The sequence below is a fragment of the Harpia harpyja genome, chromosome 1 (genome assembly GCF_026419915.1).
Source record: "Harpia harpyja isolate bHarHar1 chromosome 1, bHarHar1 primary haplotype, whole genome shotgun sequence".
NCBI classification, from domain to species: Eukaryota; Metazoa; Chordata; class Aves; order Accipitriformes; family Accipitridae; genus Harpia; species Harpia harpyja.
Window position 1 is genome coordinate 39023769 of NC_068940.1, and position 20890 is coordinate 39044658.

General features: G+C 36.7%; 1 protein-coding gene across 2 annotated transcripts in view; it reads right to left on the reverse strand.

The window, feature by feature from the left end:
- ARFGEF2 (ADP ribosylation factor guanine nucleotide exchange factor 2) overlaps nucleotides 1-20890 on the reverse strand; it is a 35474-nt gene that overhangs the window by 2084 nt on the left and 12500 nt on the right. The window contains exons 11-38 of one of the 2 annotated variants that reach the window (XM_052788242.1): nucleotides 20598-20697; nucleotides 20232-20371; nucleotides 19039-19147; nucleotides 18324-18525; nucleotides 17452-17563; nucleotides 16653-16858; nucleotides 15652-15736; nucleotides 15388-15559; nucleotides 14095-14246; nucleotides 13777-13905; nucleotides 13240-13398; nucleotides 11891-12038; nucleotides 10845-10944; nucleotides 9488-9528; nucleotides 9234-9403; nucleotides 8454-8605; nucleotides 8121-8293; nucleotides 6833-6993; nucleotides 5870-6000; nucleotides 5646-5775; nucleotides 5043-5178; nucleotides 4124-4262; nucleotides 3977-4031; nucleotides 3601-3715; nucleotides 3196-3326; nucleotides 1927-2095; nucleotides 1399-1537; nucleotides 139-256 (exon numbers count right to left, since the gene is read on the reverse strand). In XM_052788242.1, the coding sequence (XP_052644202.1) occupies nucleotides 139-256; nucleotides 1399-1537; nucleotides 1927-2095; nucleotides 3196-3326; nucleotides 3601-3715; nucleotides 3977-4031; nucleotides 4124-4262; nucleotides 5043-5178; nucleotides 5646-5775; nucleotides 5870-6000; nucleotides 6833-6993; nucleotides 8121-8293; nucleotides 8454-8605; nucleotides 9234-9403; nucleotides 9488-9528; nucleotides 10845-10944; nucleotides 11891-12038; nucleotides 13240-13398; nucleotides 13777-13905; nucleotides 14095-14246; nucleotides 15388-15559; nucleotides 15652-15736; nucleotides 16653-16858; nucleotides 17452-17563; nucleotides 18324-18525; nucleotides 19039-19147; nucleotides 20232-20371; nucleotides 20598-20697 (3774 nt within the window). The other variant, XM_052788243.1, reaches the window with a different exon arrangement.

Here is a 20890-nt window from a genome sequence, read left to right on the forward strand (position 1 = left end):
GTCAAGGAGAGTACACACTATGTGAGTAAGCAAACTAGCCACCTTGCAATACTGATGATAGTAAAGACTGAATTCAACAGAAGCAGAAATGAAAAGATACCTGAATGCAAACAGACATGACTTCCAGCCTGTTCTTACCTTTTCATCACTGATTTTTAGTGTTTTTGTTAAAAGCAACAGCAGGAGATTGGTCCAAGCTTCTCTGTGGCTTTCTGAGTTCACAGTAATAAAATACGCCAGGGCTTCACTGCATACACTGAAGAGATGACACAGTTTGGACAAACCATAAAGAAAACCCATTAAAAGTTTTTATAACAGGCACTGTTTGTCCTCTCAGTGTATTTTGTTTTCAAACAAGATGCATTCCCATGGGAAAGATTTCAATCAAATGCAACAACTTTAATTACACAAACTTGTCTCGATTTTTCTGTTAGAGTAGTTGTTACAGATAACTGAACTGAAATAGTTTTCGTGTTGTCAACAAAGAAACATGGAGTCAGAGGCAGAAGAGTCTGATTTTCCTCATAAACATTCTGTGATTAAAGTGTTGTCACCTTCAACCTGCAAACATTATTTCCTGATCCTTACACTGGGACAGCTTAGGCAACAGCAACATGAAAGAGTTCTCCCTCCAAATCCAGACTGCTTTAATGAAGATCTGCAGAGCTCAGCATCACAGATTAAAGAGGAATTACTATTGTATTAATAAATTTTTGGTCCTTGCTGTAGACTGTCAACACAAGGTACAAACTGTACCACTTAATAAGGCTTTTTTTGGGGCACTATTTTAATTAAAGAAGGAATAGAACCTCCCCTTTTGCACACTAAAAAGATTACTACGTCCATAGATGCTGATAAATCAGATTGCTACTGAAATCCACTGCTTTAGTGCCAACAGCAAGCTTAAGAGTTCTTCACATTTGATTAGAGATTAGTACTCTGAACTTCCATGTACCAACAACTCACTTTTCAAATAAAGGGGACACCACTACCTTTTTATATTCAACATAATTTTCTACATTTACCTAAGTTCCAGGTATACAGCAGCTTATACTGCACTCTGTTTAGATTACTGTATCCTATTATACCTCTAAATATCATCATGTATTCAGATGTGAAAAGTATTCATACACCACCACTTTTGTAAAAAAAGCGCTTATCTCAGGCAAGAAGGTGCTTCATTTATTCCAAGTAGGTTGCTTCCTTATTGCTAAATTAACTTTTAATGAAGAATGGTCATATATATATATATACACACACACACACCCCCCCACCCTCCACCCCCCCATCTCTCCATATACTTGTCACACTCTGCTCAGCAACTTCAAACATTTGTATCCAGGGGTGCACCATACTGGCTGAAAACAGAACACATCAGAACCAGGCTGATACTTTTACCTAAGCAGTCGTTGTTGTATAGCATCCCAGGACTCTTGGCGGTTTTCATCCACATACATTCGAAAGAGTATTCTCAAGCAACAAGCCAAGCTGCTGGTCTCTTGTTTTAAGAGATTGGGTTTTGATTTACCCTTGAACCCTAGAAATCAGTTACACATAGGGAGAGAGGGAACAATCACATTTGTAGTTACTAGCCAAGAGGTAAAGTTTATCAACAATACCTCCACTAGTGAACAGTAATGATTTCTTGTCCAGATAGTATCTCTTCCTCCTTGATTTTGATTTGAGACCTCATCTATTTGTAAAGATATTTAACTACAGTAGTACCAACTGTGTAGCTCTACTTTAATCAAAAAAGCAGGTAATTTAGCAAACAATTATTCAAGTCATCAGGAAGGAGACAAGTAATAAAAGCATGCAACACTGTCACATTAACTGCAGATTATTGCAATGATACACGTTTGTATCTCTACAGCTAAAGCTATAAGTGGAGCTCAGTATTTTTATCAAACTAAAAATAAGCCTCACCTGCTCTCCATAACACAGTTCGCTGTTCATAATTTGAATTAAAGGCTTTTGAAAATGAATGAGACTCTTGCAGACAATCTAGTAACTTAAAGAGGTGATGTGAAGACATATATTTATACATTCCTTGGTCTTCTGTGTCAATGCGGATGTCTGCATCCAATGCATCTCGCTAAAGGGGGGGAGCGGAGAGAGAGAGAGTGCATGTGCGCAAGAGAGGCACGTCAATAACATTCTTTTTATATAAACTTAAAGAGACTTTGATATTTCACAGACCATATACCACTAACTCCAGATTCCATTTTTAGGTACAAGTGAAATAGTAGTGCAATACAACACAGCAGAATGGTCCTGTCAAATACCAGGGTTGTACTCCTTTCAGTAGGATATTTTAAAAGAGAGCAATTATGATCTATCCTAGTTATTGATAAGAAAAAAAAAAAAAAAATTCAAGAGCAACAAGGTAAGAACCTCCCTTATCAAGGCATTAAAAAGTCATAGCAATACAATACAGAACATTTCCTCTCCTCCAGGAGCTGAGTAGGTCTGCTGAATTCTGAAAAACATCAAAATGAACCACAAAAATAGCGCAACTTTAAGTGTTGCGTAGTGTAGAAATTCCCCATCTTTGGCTAATGTCACATTTCATGAAAATTGCTCAACATTTTTAGCTAATTTCATTAGGAATTTAACTATACCATCCCCAAAACACTACCTGAATGCACTAGCCCAAACTTCTAGCTTAGGGCCTTCACAATATCACCAAGCAAGAACTACCTTGCACTGTTCCCTAGAATCAGATTTTTCAGGGACAAGGACCTCTACGATGCAGGTAATGAGTTAAACCTTGACCATTAACCTTACTAAAGTTCAACTTCTGCATCTCCTCCTGCATAAACACCTAGAGGTTGAACAAAGGGTCAACTGTGGCTAAATGAAGACACTCAGGCTAAACAACAGAAAAGAATGCTCTCCCCCAAACAAACAAAAAACATTCTTGATGACTATGTATTAGTTATAAAAACAATGGTAATATATTATATTGATAATAAAAATAATGATAATATAATAATCCAACAGGCAGACTGCCAGGAAACACTGGAGGCAGTCAAAAAAAAAAATCACATCTTAGAGTAATGACACACACATTCAGGGTAGCACTGAGAGAAAAAGGAAGAGACTATATGCTCTATTTTGTAAACACACTTCAGACTATTTGATAGTCTTTGTACTTTACTGCCACAACAAGATTATAAATAAGTCTGATGGTACCTGAGCTGCAGCCATGTGTTCAGCATCTTCCTTCTTGCTTGTTGCTGGATAAAACACTATGTTATCAATGGTCTGTATCAGTTCCAGCTGTACCACACACTTTATAAGGAGGCCAGCAAATAGTTTCTGGTCTAATGAAATGGAGTAACACAAGTTTCAGAAGCAACTTATGACAATTCACTTACAACAGACTAGCAAAACACTACATTACCATCAGCATTTTTAGTGATATTTAGTGATGCTGTGAATTATCTTACAAAGAGAAAATTTCTCTGCAAGGCATAAACACAAGTTGTAAAGATGTACCCCAAGTTTAAGCACCTAAAAACTTTCTCTACAGAACTACAGAAGTGGACCAAGGGTGGCTATAAAAGGTCATTTAATAAACTTGCATGTTTTCCTTACTTGTATAAGGACCACCTTTCCAGCTCTCATCTGTTGGATTTGAAAACTGACTTTGTCCTCTTTCTGAAGCATTTTTATCCATGCTGCTTAAAGACTGGTGATCTAGGTCTAAATCCTAGAAGAAAATGCAGAACAATTCTAGCAATCCAAAACACTAACTACCAACCAGCTATCAGTTTTCAGATTACTTCACTAATCTTAGATTCAAAGGCTTCCTGCATCCATTCTTTATATTTTATTTTACAATGACACCAAATACAGGCTAATGTCAATTCCAGTATTTGTGGTCAAGTGTATTTACTACAATAAAATATTTCAAAAGCTAACTTAACACGAAACCCTTCAAGTTAGTTTGTTGCACTGAATTAACTCTTACCAAGTGTTTTTCAGCTGAATCTTCCTCCATTCCCACAGGCCTCCATGTTAGCAAGCTTCACAAAGTAAAAAAAAAAAAAAAAAAAAAAGGTAAGTATTGTTGCTCTGGAATCAGGTATTAGTACGAGAATTAAATTTATGAACTTACACATGAGGAATAGTAGTTTTGAAGATTTCTAGCATACAATTGCATGTTTGGCCCCAGACTTCAGGGCTGAATTTCTGTCCATTTAATATTACCAGGTTTTCTAGGCAGTTTGTACCTGATCGAGCCAACTGCTCATTATCTGTGAAAGAAATGTTCCATATTTATCAACTTCTACAATATCAATGAAAAAATAAGCATTGTCTATTACTGCTCCATTAAACATTTTTACCAATATTGTGAAACACATGGTGTCTTAGCTTAAAGCCTACTTATCAAGTATATTACAATAATATCAAGCTTAGGAACCTACTGAATTAAAAATAGTGTTTAAAAATAGACTTGATGAGATTGAAATCCAAACAGTGAAGACAAAGGACAGGAGAGAAGCAGAAAAAAAGCATACAGTGAGACAAAGGAAGGAAAAGCACCAATTAGAAACTTATGATTTCCTGCAAGGTAGTTACCCCACATTTCATGCTAGCAATACACAGGATTTCAGGCATAAGAGTTGGAGCTCAAAATAAAACACATTCTTTAGAAAGTCATATTTAAAAGTACTAGATGGTTGGCAGGGGGAAGAAAAAAAAAATCATAACTCATACATGTATATATATCTGCCAATAAATAAGGTTTTTTATTCATGCAGTGAAATGGAGAAAGGTTGTCAGTAGAAGATTAAACACAACTCTTTAAAAGTTTTTGCTCTGTCACAATAGCACCATAAATACATTAACAGAAGAGCTGTCTAACCAATTAAATAGAATGATCCTCCAATATTTAAGATACTGCATCCATCTATTACATAACATATTATCCTAATGGTAGTTTTTACTCTTCCAAAATTCAGTTAACTTTCCTCTTCTCAAGTAATGAGCATTTAAAAAATACATTAATCAAAAGATATAAGTAAATAAGCTACCTTGTTTTACACACCAGTGTAACTGTGCAAGTATGTCAGGAAGAAGGATCTCATTTAAAGCTTCATAAAATTGCGTAAATACATCACAAATGGCATAAAGTGCATGGTTGCATGTAGTGGTCATCCATTCAGATTTCTATGAGAAAAAATGAAAAGTCCTTATTTTTATGTGGGTTCTTCTATGATGATAGCACTTGGCTTATACATGGCTATTCAACAAAGGACGTGGCCTCCGAGGAGTAGAATTTAGATAAAACTAAAAAGCCTCACTACTGCAGACACCTTGTTGGAAGCATTTAGTTGGCCACATGAATATTGTTCAGAAAACTATACAGTTTCACAACAAAGTGTGAATATTCTCCATGAAAATATGCAGCCAGAACAGACAGATAAGTCACTGGATACTATGACAAGTTTCATACATACCACAGAATACAGCAGAATACAACGTATCCTTACGTTTGGAGCAGTATGGGGTAGAAATATACTGACAAGATAACACAAACTGCTGCCTTGATTGTCTGAGTTCTTAAAAACAAACTCTAATGCTTGCCTGCTTTTGGTTTTTTGGGTTTTTTTTTGTTGTTGTTGTTTTGTTTTTACCTCTGTTTGTTGTTCAGGCAGTTTCATATTATCAAAAATTCGAAACACAATTCTGAACAGATCTTGCCACCAGTGCTTTTCAAAGGTATGGCCATAACTCTTCATTATTTCAAACATCACTGTTAAGCCTCTATAAACAAACCCAAAGAAAAGGAGGAAAAGATGTTAAAATGTGTACCTGTGATCTTTTCACTAACTGAGTTAAAAAAAAAAAGCTTTATTACCTTGTTCGAACATCTAATTTGCAACGATTGATGATACAAGAAAGTTCAAATAAAATGGGAAACCATCCTCTGACCCATACTCTGTCCCCGGGAGCAACATTCATGTCATCACTCGTGTATTCTCTTAATACCTTGGAGATGGGCAAGAAAAAAAAAAAAAGATTAAAAAAAAAATTCTCAAAAAATCTTTAATTCTGACAGATTTAGATACTACTAGTGGCACAGACAGACTTAAAAAGTTAGCTTAGTTTCTACTGTAACACTCAAATCCTGTAAAATGTAAATATAAATCTGAGGCATATTTACTTGTGAAAATGTTGGGAAGAAAAACATGAAAAATAAGCAGTTAAACCCGTTGTACTCAATTTCTGCTAAAGGCTTTACAAGTTGCAGAGGTCTGAACTTTAGGAAGCAAGTTTAACAGTGGCAGGCAACAATTATATAAATATAGGTAATAAGGAAATCTAAGTTTGGCATAAACCAGTCTACACTTCGCTGGCATATTAGATACAGCATACATGTCTTGCAATGGTAACATATGAATGCAATCTTACTCCAGGCTCTTTTCAGCAAAGTGATTATTATATTAAGTCACACAATAGACCAATGTAGAAAAATATGCATGTTTGTAACCAATTTAACTAGATATAATTAGGGTGACAGAACAAGAAGTATTGTTTTCCAGGTCATCCTAACATCATTAAAAAAAAAAAAAGGGACTATTTCATTCAGTTATTTCCAATTTGGACTGATGAGACTTAAAATTTTGTAATTAGTCCTAGTTTACTGCTTACATAATACCAAAATGACTGCTAATTCTGAGTAAGTTTTTAATACAAACACCTCCTGCTGGGAGACTGAAGTTTTGAGTCTGAAAGCTCTCTCTTAGTTACAAGATTAGTCTCAGTTTAACAGTAGAAGATAGTGTAAGAATACACAAGGGTAAAAATTAAAAGAAAATACCTGTGGCCTTTCTGAAACATATTTAGCACAATACCGAATAAGTCTAATAGCTTCCATGCTGGTGTCCGGAAATGCAACATTACAGGCAAACTCAGAAAGACATTTTACTGCATCCTGGAATGAGTCAATTGCTGCTGGAAAGTGCTGTTGAAAAATATTTGCTGCAAAGAACAAACAAATACACTTCATAAAATTTACTGATATTGAAATCCATAGATAAACTGGCATTGATCTACAGATGTCAGCCATGGTATACCACTACCAAATGGACAAACATGAAAGGACCAGGTCTTCTGGATTAAATACGGTTCTCTGCATTCCCTTGCATTCTTTCCCATCCCACCCCACCACCCAAATTTGTCAGCATCTCATTTTCTCAGGTTGGGTAATTACCAATTTTATAATCTAGGATTATTTTATGGCTTCTTATATGGTTCAGTTTCCTCTCACAGCATATGCAACCCAAAATTCTTAAAATATGTTGAGAAATAATAGCAGTAAAGCTTGATGTTATCTTCTCTGCTGGGAATGAAGTTACCTAAATTTACCCCAGTTACCTATTCTGTAGCAAGAGAGGAAAAAGTAGTTAGATTTCAGACTTAAGGGCCAGACTAAATACAAAACAAATCCAATGTGTACAAGCTTTTGAACAAACTACAACTCCCAAGATCTATGCAATTCAAGTTAGCAAAAAAAGTTTTGTCACTATTTGCATGTATTAATACTGTCCATAGCTCTTTTTCCCCCCACATTATTTAATGGGAAGAGGGCAGTTTCAGGACATGCAAGAAAGCTATGATCAATACTGAAGGTCCATTTCAAGAATATTTGAGTGATTGTATTTCTTTGACAGTGGCAGCAGTATGTTGCTCAAATAGACTTTTAGAGCAGGTAACCTGTACAAACTAAACTCTACAAGCAGTCACATATCAGAGTCACAAGGTTTATGATTCCCACCATATGATACTGAATTGGCATAGAAGTTCGTGAAATGTGTTCCTAAATCCAGAACAACCTACTGTGACAGATGGAGCAACATACAAGTTTACTAAATCTATTCCAAACATCCAAAGTTCTGTAGCAGGATATGTATATGTAGTTTTTCCTGTCCATAGCAAATCAGGAGACTTAACAGGTAAGACCTAGCTGCAGAGTTTGAACAGTCTGGCTGCAAGATCTTGTGTTTATTTATCTGGAAATACGAAAGTCTTATTCAGATGGGCCTTTTAAACCAGAATCACAGCAGCTAAGCTAATTTTGGTACTCTCATCTGTCAAGCATTACTTACTAACTATGTGTGCTGTAGTTTGAAAGGCCAGCTCCACAATATTCCCATCATGGTCTGACGCTGCTTGATGAAAGACTGCAAAGATATTCTTCCAGCCTGAACGAATATTACCAGCTTGAGAGTTCACCATCTGAGCAATACAGCGTATTACCATGTCTCGAATAGTTGGAGATCTTAAAAAAAATGAAAAGTAAGAATTTCACAAGTGGCACAATTTTACACTGGCACAAAGTAACTGTGCCGCTTCCATGTACGTGACAATCTAACCCACACCAAGTAATATCTTTAAGTAGGAGTAAAGCAAGCTAACACAGACATTGCACTGCATCACACCTGTTTTTCTTCATAATATGCTCAAAAGGCCTTAGGAAGTCTTTCTGGAAGCGAAAGTTGGCTAACTCTCCCTTCTCAAGAAATTTCATTGACAGCTGCCTTAACGAGTCTACCGCAAAGATGGCGACATCTTCATTAGGGTTGCATCCAACCTAGAAGAAAAGCATATTTTCAAACACTTACCGCCTAACATATTACTTATATGAGTAACAAATTCATCATTCAAGTTTCGTGTCAGTCCATTAAAAATTGCTAGCACGTTCTAGTTTTCAGATATTTAGAAAATAGGGGGTTACTTTCGGAGAGGGCTTTCTCAGGCATTTGATCCAACTAAACAGACCCATGGATTTTGTATGCAACAAATGCAGAACTATTATAGCGAGCTAGATGCTAAGAAAAAAAAAAAATCTTAGGTTAAAAAATCCCCGCCCAAACATGGTCCAGTTTCCTAAAGAAAATAACTGTTGTTCCAGGATCACCTGTATATATTTTAGAGGAAAACTAACTTGGCATTTGATCAGAAGGATGAGACAAAGACATAAAGAAAAATTACAAGTACAAAATCATATAATGAAGTGATTAAAAATCATTCCCATAAACAGTTCCATTTCTATTTATACACTTTAGATTTTTAAATAGGTGGTTCCTTTAGGTGCCTTTACTGGATTTTTTTTTTTTTTTTAATATCACAACCTACACCACTAAGAACACAAAAGGAAAAAGCTGATTAAAGAAGTCCTGCTATTCACGTATGTTCTGTAACTTGATTTTTAAAAATACCTTATTGAAGTGATCTCCAATCACGTGCCAAATCCTTGACCACTGCAGCCTAATGCGATTCATGTTGTAATATGATATCTCCACTATCTTCTGCAGGCTGAACATGCGTGGATGGTGTGGGGAAGCCAGCTCATCCATGGAAACAGCACACAGCCATCGGACAAAATCAACTGAACATTAAAACACACTACTGTAAGTTCAGGATGTTACATCACAAGAGTTCCTGTAACCCAGCAAATGGTCAGCATACATACCTATTGCATTTCCATCCAGCCTAGTTGATCCTGTAAATATCCTATGGAACAAATAAATGAGTTGCAGTTTTAGCTGCGCATCCACAAGAGTCAATCACATCTTAGTGCTGTAGGCAAGTGTCAGCACATCTCCTGGAGGTACTTTACAATCCTCCATGCCATGAACTCTGCGACTGCTTTATTCTTACTCCTTGGCAGCAGTTCATGTCCTTCTCCTAGTCTAAGCATTCTCTTCCCTGCTGCAAGTCACAGTCTACTATGCTCCTGCCCCACTGCAGGAAACAGGTGCAGGCTCACAATTTTATCCAGGACAAGTAGTGCTGGAACAGTCATTTGGATGACAGTGTGTTAAATTTCATAGGGAGAATAAAAAGACATGAAGAAAGATTTGCTGCAAGACTTTACTGGATGCCAGCCACCTGCTTGATCTTTACATAGTTCAAGAATACTCTAAGTTGTGGCCATCAAAACAGACAGCAGAAAGACTATGGATGCACCGTTTTCCCTTCTTGAGTCTTGAGGGGAGTTCAGACCACTGATCGTGGTTCATATAGAACACCAGTAAGCGGAGAATGTTCCCACGTCTTTTAGACTTTGACATGGTAACAGACATTTATGTTACAATAAACACTACAAGTCTGAATGTATGATTCTACAGACTTGCCCAATATTTTCAATAATGATAGAAAAGTCCCCTTCCAACACATGGTTTATGATAGAAGCATCTCTTTAGACAACATTTTAGAAGGACAGATGAGAAAGATAACAATTTAGACACGAATGCAGCAACTAACGAATAAAGAGCTGAAGAACAGCAACTAAAGAAATACCAAAATACTGACATTTACAAGACCAAAGAAAATTCCATAATTTACTAGAATAAGGCCATTTATTAATTTCAGATACCTGTCCTGTTCAGCCTAAATTTTAAAAAAAAAAACAAAACCCCAAAAAAACCCGAAATACACAGAATATATACATGTAAGTTAGAGACAGTTATCAGACAGATTTGTAAAACAAAAATAGCTGAATACTGTAATACCAACCTAATTCTGCTCTTCACTGGCTTACTCCAAAGAAAAGGCATAAAAACACATGAATACACACAGTGCCCCTTCTCACAATACACTACCTTAGTTATACTGTTATTTAATGACAGTCTTTTGTTTTGTGACTATTACATGCCTAAAGAGATATACTTATTGGGTCCAGAGAAAGCACCTAACTATCAGCATCTTTCTCACAACAGAAATAGGCTTCAAGAACAAAAGTCCCTGTCAAGAGTCTGTAAATAAAGTGAAAATGGTCAGTAACTTCAAGTCATGTTTTCCCCAGAAAGAGATTATATTCTCAGTACCTGTCTACTGCTACCACTACGCTCTGCGAACTGGTCTCTCCCACAGACTCTTGAATGCTTGCCATATGCCGTTTATCAGCTCCACTTCCAACGAGGTTACCTTCAATAAAAGCCATTAAAAAACAGTATTTAGGATCCTGAAATCGTGACTTATATTAACCCCAACTTTACACAAGTAGACAAAGACAAGTGACTACTGCTTCCAATTAGCTTGTAATTTATACGGAGAAGATGCCAGATCTGTGCCAGATTATTACAAAATTAAACATCCAGTAAGAAGTATGGGTTTTTTCTCCTTAGGGCATTGTGTTTCGACCATCATGTTTATTAACAGATGCAATGCTGTTAATAAAAATTGGAAATGATAAAATATGATTTTAAAATATTAACTGTAAGTCAGATACAAGTAGTTAATGCCAGGCACAGTTCTGTTATATTTAGCATCATCACTGTGTATAGCACTAACTCCAGAGTATTTTCAAATTAAAATGTTTCCTTGATGGTTTTCCAAAGATTGCAGCAACTTGCCTCATCCCTCTAATTTAAAGCTTAAAAACTAAGGTTTGTTTCTTGTACATAATGCAGGAACAATAGAAACTGGAACAGCAAGACCAACATGCAGAGATAAGAAATTCATTTGGAAAACCAATTATCAATCATTGAAACATCTATTAGTTCCTAAAAATAAATGGCTGATGTTTTTACTATTAAAAACAGAGCATAAAAAAGAAAGAACTGATAATAACGGTAACAAAACCATGACTTAGTAAGTATGGTAAAACAGTTTTGACAACAACATGTTCCAGCAAATAAATCTGGAGGAGTTTTGTTAAATTGCTTAACCCAATTACAAAGTTAGAACATATTTGGTAATTACTAATACATCTTGAAATATACGGTTCCATTTTTTTAAGTTTCATTAATCCAATATAGCTTCCCCTGGAAGCAAGTAAATATATTTTAATATCTTATAACATTGAGCTTTCTTAGCCATCATAGTTCGCTTATATGTGCATCTTTGTGAAGTCCAAGATTATTAATCTCACCTAATCCCAGGCCCATAAACTCTTCCCCTCCAGATGCATAGCCTTTAATGCTTCCTTCCCTTTCACGCCCAGAGCCAGATAAATAACGAGTTTTCACTCCAGTTCCTATAAGTTGTGCTAGTTCCAGCTGGCTAATACATTTCAAGATCTAAAAACAAAAGATATTTAAACATTGTGTTTCTTGACACCATTATATTTTTATTCTTAACTATTTTATATTTATATTTAATATTTATAACCTTCCCAGGTTCTCTAACCTTTAAAACAACTTTGACAATGGTAACAGTTTTGACCTAACTGAAACATTACCAATACAACTGGAGATAAAGTTGAGTGATTCATTCAAGAGCACCAGCTGCCACCAATCATTCCAATATGAGACAAAATAAACAGTACCCAAAAATCTAACTTGGACCTCTAACTACTAGAGGAAACCTTTTTATTACTTCTTACAGCATCAAACTTCAAAACTATAAACAACTTGGGAGTTGATCTTCTAGAGAGTTCATTGTCCCAGAGAGATGAAAAGACTGAATTTTTGCAGCTACCAGTTTGAGTAATGATGTTTCAACATAGACAGTGAAAATGCCAAAGTTGTGCCTTGCCATCAGCACAAAATTTACTATCTCTTCCTTCTTACTCCCCCACTGCAACATCCTTTGGACTGGCACAAGCATTTGTGAGGGTATGCTGTAAGCCAGGTCCAAGTAATTTGTCAGCAAGAGAATATTTGGGTCATATTATCATGTAGCCAAAGACTAGTGCCAAAGAACAGAATGCAGCAGGAATGCCCCTTTTAGCAGCAGCACAGATTTAGATCTGATTAAAGAGCTCCTGGAAAATATGCTGTAAGAAAATACATATGATCCTGACAGCCTATCCTTACCTATCCCCCAGCAAGTTATTTTAGCCCTAGTTTTTCATGTGATCATGGTATAAATGTTGCCAAACACTGCACAGACAGTCTGGACCTGTGAGCTAGTATATTTTTGCATTCTTGTTCACGTAAACAATAGTTTCTGTGCAGAATTTTCTGAAGTCAAATGAGATTTTAATATGGTTTTAATTCCATATCAAAAGCACCTACAAAAATTACAATATTGGTCCCACAGTGTCTATAGGGTCTGCCAGAAAAATGCAATGCATTTTTTTACATATACGTACAAACACACACACATATATATAAACCACTAATATAATAGTGCACTTGAATCCACATTTTAAACAGTGTTCTGACACATGCTGGGAGCTAATGCAGTTACTAAAGAATGAAAGTAGTAGAAGAACAAAATCCTGCAAGTTTTCAGAGGACAGCACAGTTGCACTATTTAAACTAATCAAGTTTTTACCTCATGCCAAGAGTTCCCAAGATAGTTGCCATCTGTGTGAGCGACTGTAATAAGTGTCTTAATGGTATCTATGTTCTTCTGTTTCATTTCTGTAATACTGGAACTGGCGGTCAACAAGGAAAAACGAGCAAGGGCCTGTACATAAGCATCTCGTTCGAGCTACAAGACAGAGAAACAAGCACCATAATCAAGTCCCTGAAGAGCTAGAGAAAGCTACTTGTCCAGCATGCCTACACAATTGCCCTTCTATGTACAGCTGGCACTATTAGAGCACTTTCCAGCTGAAGAGGAGTGGGAGGCAAGTTAGTAAATGCTCTTAATAGAAGACTCAGCAATAAGAGAAAAGCAGAGTTGAAAAGCTTGACAATATCAAGATCTTAAAACAAACTAAAACGAGACAATAGTATTTTATTTTACCATTTCAAGACAGTAGACCAGATGCTTCATTTTCTATGTGTAAGTTGTTTGTAATTCTTCATCTCCTTCCCAGAGCCTACACTGCCCTTCGCAAGCCCCATGCTAAAGTCCTATACAAACCTGCATTCCAAAGATACAGGCTATTCTAATTGCACAGCGTATTCCTTCCAAACAAAGGGATGCAACTTCTGTGTCATCACAATTCTGCAAGCCAACACTGTAAGCTGCCAGCAATGGAGTCCACACAAGCTAAAGAAAGAAAGAAAGAAACTAAGTTCAGAAGTCTATTATGATTTTAACCCAAACACTAGGTAACTGAAACCAAATATACCCAAAGAGTCCACCTGTTGCATTACCTAACTCTTCAGAGTAATTTTCCACTTTTACCCATGCTTAAAACTCTTAGCAATGAAGATAAGAGCAGAACTTCACACTCACTTTGAACATGGGTCTGACATGATCCAGATGAGTGGCACTAGTAAAAGGAGCCTTTGCATGGCTTACAGCCTCCATGAGGGCTTTAGCCGTTTTAGCCATTTGTTCCATCTCCAAGTTGTACAACAATCTCCGCTGCTTTTCATTAGCTACACCTAAGGGGAACACCACACAGTGTGCATTTGTTTCTTTTTTGTGAAATCAAGTTCCATGTCTTCACATAGAGCATCACAAAATGTTAAAGGTATTACAAATGAAATCTAAAGATAAAAATCTTCCAGAATGTTAGAACTGAGGAGGCTGTCATAGGTTGCAAATAAAGAACTCCAGCACTAAAACCCACATCCAAACTTAAGACTTTATTCTATACAAAATAACTAATTCAGCCCTTTATTATATGCCACATGTTATGACCTAATCATTGGAAGTCAGAGAGGCATACTCTATTAAGTCACTCTGCCTGTAAAAATGGATGGAAGATCCTTCATCTTCTTAGCCTGACATCCTCAAAAGAAAACTAGCCCTCACTAACTTGATAAATAAATCAATAACTTAGTGTTTCTTTACCCTTATAGTAATGGTTGCAACTTCCATTTTCAAGCAAAACAATTTCATTGCTATTTTGATCTAGGAAACTTGCAAATAGCATGGAAAACACTGAAAAAACCACTATGCTGAAGACTCAGAAGTCACTGATTTGAATTAAATCAATACCAGTTATTCTGAGTAAAAGCAGAGTACAGCTGGGGATCCTGGTTTCTAGCGAACACTACATACAGAAGTCCTCATTTGGTCTAGATGAGGATAGGTGACAACAGACCATAACAAACTCTCTGATCTCTCTCTTTTTCAAACATTATCACAAGGACTGTGGCACTTATCAGCCTCTGAACTATGACATGCTACTGATAGGGAGACAAAAAACCCAACACAAACCAAAATCCCACCTGTTGTCTAGCACATAAAAAAAAGAAGTTAACTTGCAAAGTAAGTGCCACCCTCAGTTATTCTACCATCTTCCCCCCACACTTCCGTTTCAAAAAAACCCCAAATCTAGTTTCCAGTGCCTCTCTGCAATGGTGCCAGATGCACTTACACAGCTATGTTTCCATCACAGCATTGTTACTTAACTGAGCCAGGTTTCATTCCAAATATCTATACTAGCCATTCTGAAAGAAATTTATGTACTGCACAACACATTTTCAAAAAGGGATCTGAACTCCCGCTACACCATCCTGAAAGTTACTGCAATAGTTCAAGAGCACTGTGGTCTTTCGGTTTCTAGTTCCTTCTTACTTGGTTTACTACACTTGGTTGTAATTGCATATTCTTTTGTCTCTTTCATTGCAATTTTCTTTCCTTCTATTTCTTCATAGATTGTGGATAAATACTCTACTGGCAGGTCTTTACTGTCATTGATTCCTCGATTCATTTTAATGTATTGCTCCTTTGTCATTTTATTCTTTACCTGTAAAAAAGAATGGAAGTTGGATATCAGATTTTGAATGCAAGTTGCAGGGGAAATTTGAACCTCTACAAGTTTGCTTTTTTAATTTCTACCTGTGGACTGTGCAAGTCTGTAGTCAGCATTATAATAGAGTATGCCAAAACATAGGCAGTGTCAGCACTAGCAAATAGTGTTTGCCTAAGGGAGGAAAAAAAACAAAACAGGTTTTTAGAGCCCTAATTCCTCAATCCATTAACTCTATTTCTACATGCAAAAAAAACACCCAGAAGTGCTATGCATTCAACCAAAGAGCTAACAGAGCCTGAAATTAGTCTTTAGAAATGCATGAAGCCCCAAATGTTTTAAAATGCAAATAAAAAGGGAAACAATATAAAAGCATCTTCTTTACAATGTTGAAAACTAGCAATGACTGGAATTTTCAAGTACCTTCCCAAAAGATTATACATTATTCTTCTCTGGGTAATCCTACAACAGGTAAAGAACAGCTTATTTTTCACTCCCAGGGTTTCATAAAGAACTATACAAAACCAACCCAGTGAGGCACCAACTGGACTGAGGAATAGGAACCAATTAAGCCTGAACACCTAGTTAAACTTCAATGCTAGTTTATTACATTAGAAACAATAGCAACACTGCCTTCTTGATGCCAACTAACATATATACATTTTGTTCAACGTCTAACAGGCAAACAAAAACATGTGTAACATCTTATTAGCTATTTATGCCATGTATTTTGAATTTTATCAATTGCTACTTATTACTGTTGTTTACACTTGAGTGATCTACATTTGTTTTAAAACAGAACAGCTTATACAGAGACAATTTAACATACTTAGTGCATTCCTGTTCCAATAATTCATTCTAGCAAGTATTTCAGATTTAATGAAAGGCCAGCACCAGGATACTTTCTATCCAAAGTTTCCATTTCGCCTAGCTGCTGAAGAGGGTCAGCACCAGTATTAGCAACAAGATCTGCTCCTCACACAAGTCTGTAGAAGTTCCTGACCTAGTGCGAGCTGCACCTTGCCCCTAACGGCCACAAACAATGCAGCCATTCTTCAGGCACTTCTCCAATACAAAGGTTTTGAATTACCGTTGGTTGCATTCAATATATCTAGCAGCAAACTTCTCCATTAATCTATCAATCTTCTGGGCTTCACCTGGCAGACGAAAACCTTCCAGAAATATACGCAGAGCAGAGACAAAGTCTTTTCCACAGAAATCAAGCTGGTCTACATAAGCATACATCACTTCCTTGTTAAACTTGTTGCTTTCCCCAAGAAATTCCCCTACCTGAGTCTAAAAACACAAGAGACAGTTATTAGTGTGTAATCCAACTGCCAGCTTTGCAAGAAAATTTATAGTACAAGAATTGCACATCTGTCAGTTTTGTAAGACTGATACACTTCACTGAGCAAGCAGAGTAACCGTTAGAGGGATGACAAGAAACCAGTGTCATTAGAAATGCCTTTAGTCTGCATATTCTTGCTTCCCTCACTTCCCAAGGCAAGATCTGCATTACTGTAGAGCCAAGGAAAGCTGAACTTGTGCCCAATTTCATATGCAGAAGAGAATGCTCTGCCACTGCAGTACATGATATTCCTTTGCTGGCAAGGTACCACTAATGCAGATATAGATAAAATGCATGTTCCCATTTATGGGGAATCCCTTCAGCGCCTTATTGTAAACACAGCTACTTTACTAAAAAGCCTGGGACAGCAAGTAAAGAGAAAGTAGCATTGGTATTAAGTACCTTCATTAGAACCCTTACACTTTCAGTTATCTATTAATGAAATATGAACTGAAGAGTGAGCGCATACAGACATCAGAAGACAGGGGAGAAGATGATAGGGGCAAAAGTATTCATTATCTTATGTTGCATGTCATCTTACAGAACAGAGGCGTTCTTCTTGGTGCAAAAATTGTGCAATGTCCTCTGCTGTAGTGCCAAGCATTCCCTGCTCCTGTAGATATTGTATTCCTCTCTTTGGTTTTTTATTAAACCTATTCAGACAAAAACATGGGGAAATTGAGACATACAACTGAAAAACATCACAGCCTATAAAATTTTAGTTTTATAGAGCCCTTCTAAACCAAAGATTCTGTGCTGTAGCTCTGTATCTCTTTTTTCTAGTTCGAAAAAAGTCAAAGAATAGTTACTACATTTGTTGCACATATCACGCCATAGGCTACATCTCATAAGGTACATTCAGTTGCTGATAAGCTTAAAAGTTATTGCTGGAAAACTTACTTAAAAACTGACCTTTTTGAAATATTAAAAATTAGAGAATTTCCATGAAATGTTAAAAATGTTGCTGTTCAAGACCTCCTTATAGCATTTACAGACATAAAGATCTTCAAACTAATGAAAAAGTAGTAAGGCATAGCTCGACAATGATTTAATTCTCCAAACTCAATGAAAGACAACAAATGGTGTAAGAGCTGTAAGACAACATTAAGCCTGCCTGCTCAAATCAATTTCTTCCTAGGTATACACACACTTTCCTCTCTTCTGTGGCTGAACCAGCACAAAGGAAAGCTGTGAAACCACCCTCCACTCCACCCAAGATTTTACTGAATTCCTTTTAACTACAATAGCCTCCAGTGTTAGCTTTTGACAACAGCAGGCACGAGCCTTCAGCATTAAGATCAATTTGTAAGTGTCCCTACAGGTTTGACTGTGTAAGACCATAAGAAACAATATTGTTGTACACACAGTTTTTTTTATTAGTGAACTTTTATATTCCTGTCATACTGGACTTACAGTTCTATCCCATGTTCAATTATTTCCTTTTGTTGCTTGATGACTTCAAATTGCTCAGGATCATCTGGGACAGCAGTCTGGGTACCAACACTTCCAACTCCTGATGACACAGTGGAGTCCAAGGAACTGACACTACTCCGTCTCCCTCCACTCTCAAGGCATTTACCTTCAGCCATTTCCTGTTCAGATTGTTTATATGAACCTATTTATAAACAGGGCAAGACTTAAGTTATCCTGTTCAGTCAAAAGCTTTTAGTTACAAAACTTTTTAGTAGAAATTTATGAGTCAATATTCTTATTTTATCACGTATACTTTTTGGCAGTCTACACTACATGAAGATGCTATATTGATGCAATTCTAAAATAATCCAATGAAAGGCAGAGAAGAGCAGCAGCAGCTGCTATGGAGAAATTGTGCTTCAACTTAGTAACTGCAAGATTTGTTACATGTCTTGTTCTACATAAGCCAACTTTTATAGTGTAGACAATGGCCTGGCTAAAGCTCTTAAACAGAACCTGGTTATTTGAACCAGACAGTTGGACAGTTGGTTACTGCAACAGCATTTACAATTGTTTATAAAATACTTCATTTGTATAAACAAATCATTATGTAAAAACATAGCATCCACACTTCTGGAGTAGCTTCTAAACACTGAATAAACACAAGCACAAACTTATTAAACAAAATAGTCTCTCCATAAGGAAACAATCTTACCCAAGCTAGCCTGATGATTGGGGTTCACATAAAGGTCTTTGCTCCATTCTACCATACATTTTAAAATAGAAACCAAACATTCAAGTCCTTTTTTCCTCAGGCTTAGTTCCTTCAAAAAAAAAAAAAATTTAAAAAAAAAATCACCCAAACAAAAAAACAAAACAACAACAAAAACCCTCAAAAAACCCAAAACAATACATATATGTCCACAAGTTTTTAGAAGGCATTACATCACACCATTCAAACCTTAGAAAGTTCATCAGTTAGGGAGAATCTATTGGTTATAGGAAGTTTCTGCCCCTTGACTATTTAGGTTGGATACATCCGGGCCAAAAGCAACCATAACCAGACTGACACACACATTCCAGCTGCTTTAAGCAGATGGTCTATTGACAACTGATGAGCACAACCAACGAGCAATATACACCAAATCCTACATGCAGCCCCTTTGTTGTATGAATGATTATGACCATCCAGTAAGTCTCTATAGTGTCAGATCTCTCCACAAGCAAGACAAGCATCTTACTACCTTAGCTGTACAGTAAACAGTTCTATTCAAAATCTGAAACAAAGGTCTCCTGGTTTTTACTTCCATTTTCTGGTCAAAGGACCATGGGGGAGGGGGTAGAAGTGTGAGGTGCACGCAGTTCCGAGACCAACACTGGCACTAAGTTCACTTCAGCCCTGAAAGCCATTAGGCTGGGCTAGAAAAACAGTGCTGTAGGACAAGGCCAATACCAGAAATAACTCCTCCTGCTGAAAGCAGTCTATACTCCACCCTTCCTCTAATGACTGGGAAAGTATAATTTTAAAAATAAAATACTTGTGGTGTAGATACAGCACAAAATGTTTGTGCAAAGCAAACACAAGATGAAGCTACTGCTGGTTCATAAACCCCAGAAGGGAAGTCATTTGAGTAAGGCAGAGAAAGGCTCATTTGCTTCTCTCTCCCATGGCAGACCAACAAGAGAGCCCAGAACCAGCCTAGCGTCACAATGCAAATATACATTAAAATCACAAAGTAAATTAATCGTACTGCTTCAGCATCCAGTTGCAAAATTGGTTAACTAATAAAGGAAGCAACATCAGTACATTAAGGACAACATGAACCACTGGAAATATCAATAATGATGCAGAGACAGCACCATTTATGGAAAAAAAAAGTACCTTACCTTCAAAGGTGTTTTTCTTACCTGTAAAGGCGTCATTCCCAACTCATGCCCACTTCGTCCCTGTGCGATTTTGGACAAATCATTTACAAGGCGTTCAAATATATTAGCAGCGTTTAAATCACAATCATAGTTAACATAAATATCCACTACACACTGGGCATCTTGAAAATAAAAGAAAATGCAAGTATTAGGATTCAGTGTAATAGCATTTTTAAAAGGAATCAGCCGGTTGGAGCAGGCAGTGGGGATGAATCCAGACATTTAACCCAAGCACTACAGGATCAAATTCAATTTTTCACACTTAAACATTACACGTGGCATTTGCCTTCAAATTAATTTTCATCTGCTGCCAGAGGAAGTGACTGCTTTTCACAACAATGGAAATACCTGCACAGATTCTAGTTAAAGTCTGAATCACCATCCATTTGTGTTCAAAGGAGCTTGAAGAAGTCTCTAGAATATTCAGGAAGATCTCTTTGAAGAACACCTGCAAAATAAATGAGGTAAAGGACTTGATGATCTAAACTTATTAGAACCATGCCAAATGTACAAATTCTTTTCTATTCAGTAATTCCTCTTGAAGAGTATCATCTCATGCATATTAGAATTTGAATACAGTAGTAATAGACCAGTTTAGTAAGCAAACAAAACTAAGACATTGACTTCTATCTTCCAGCTGG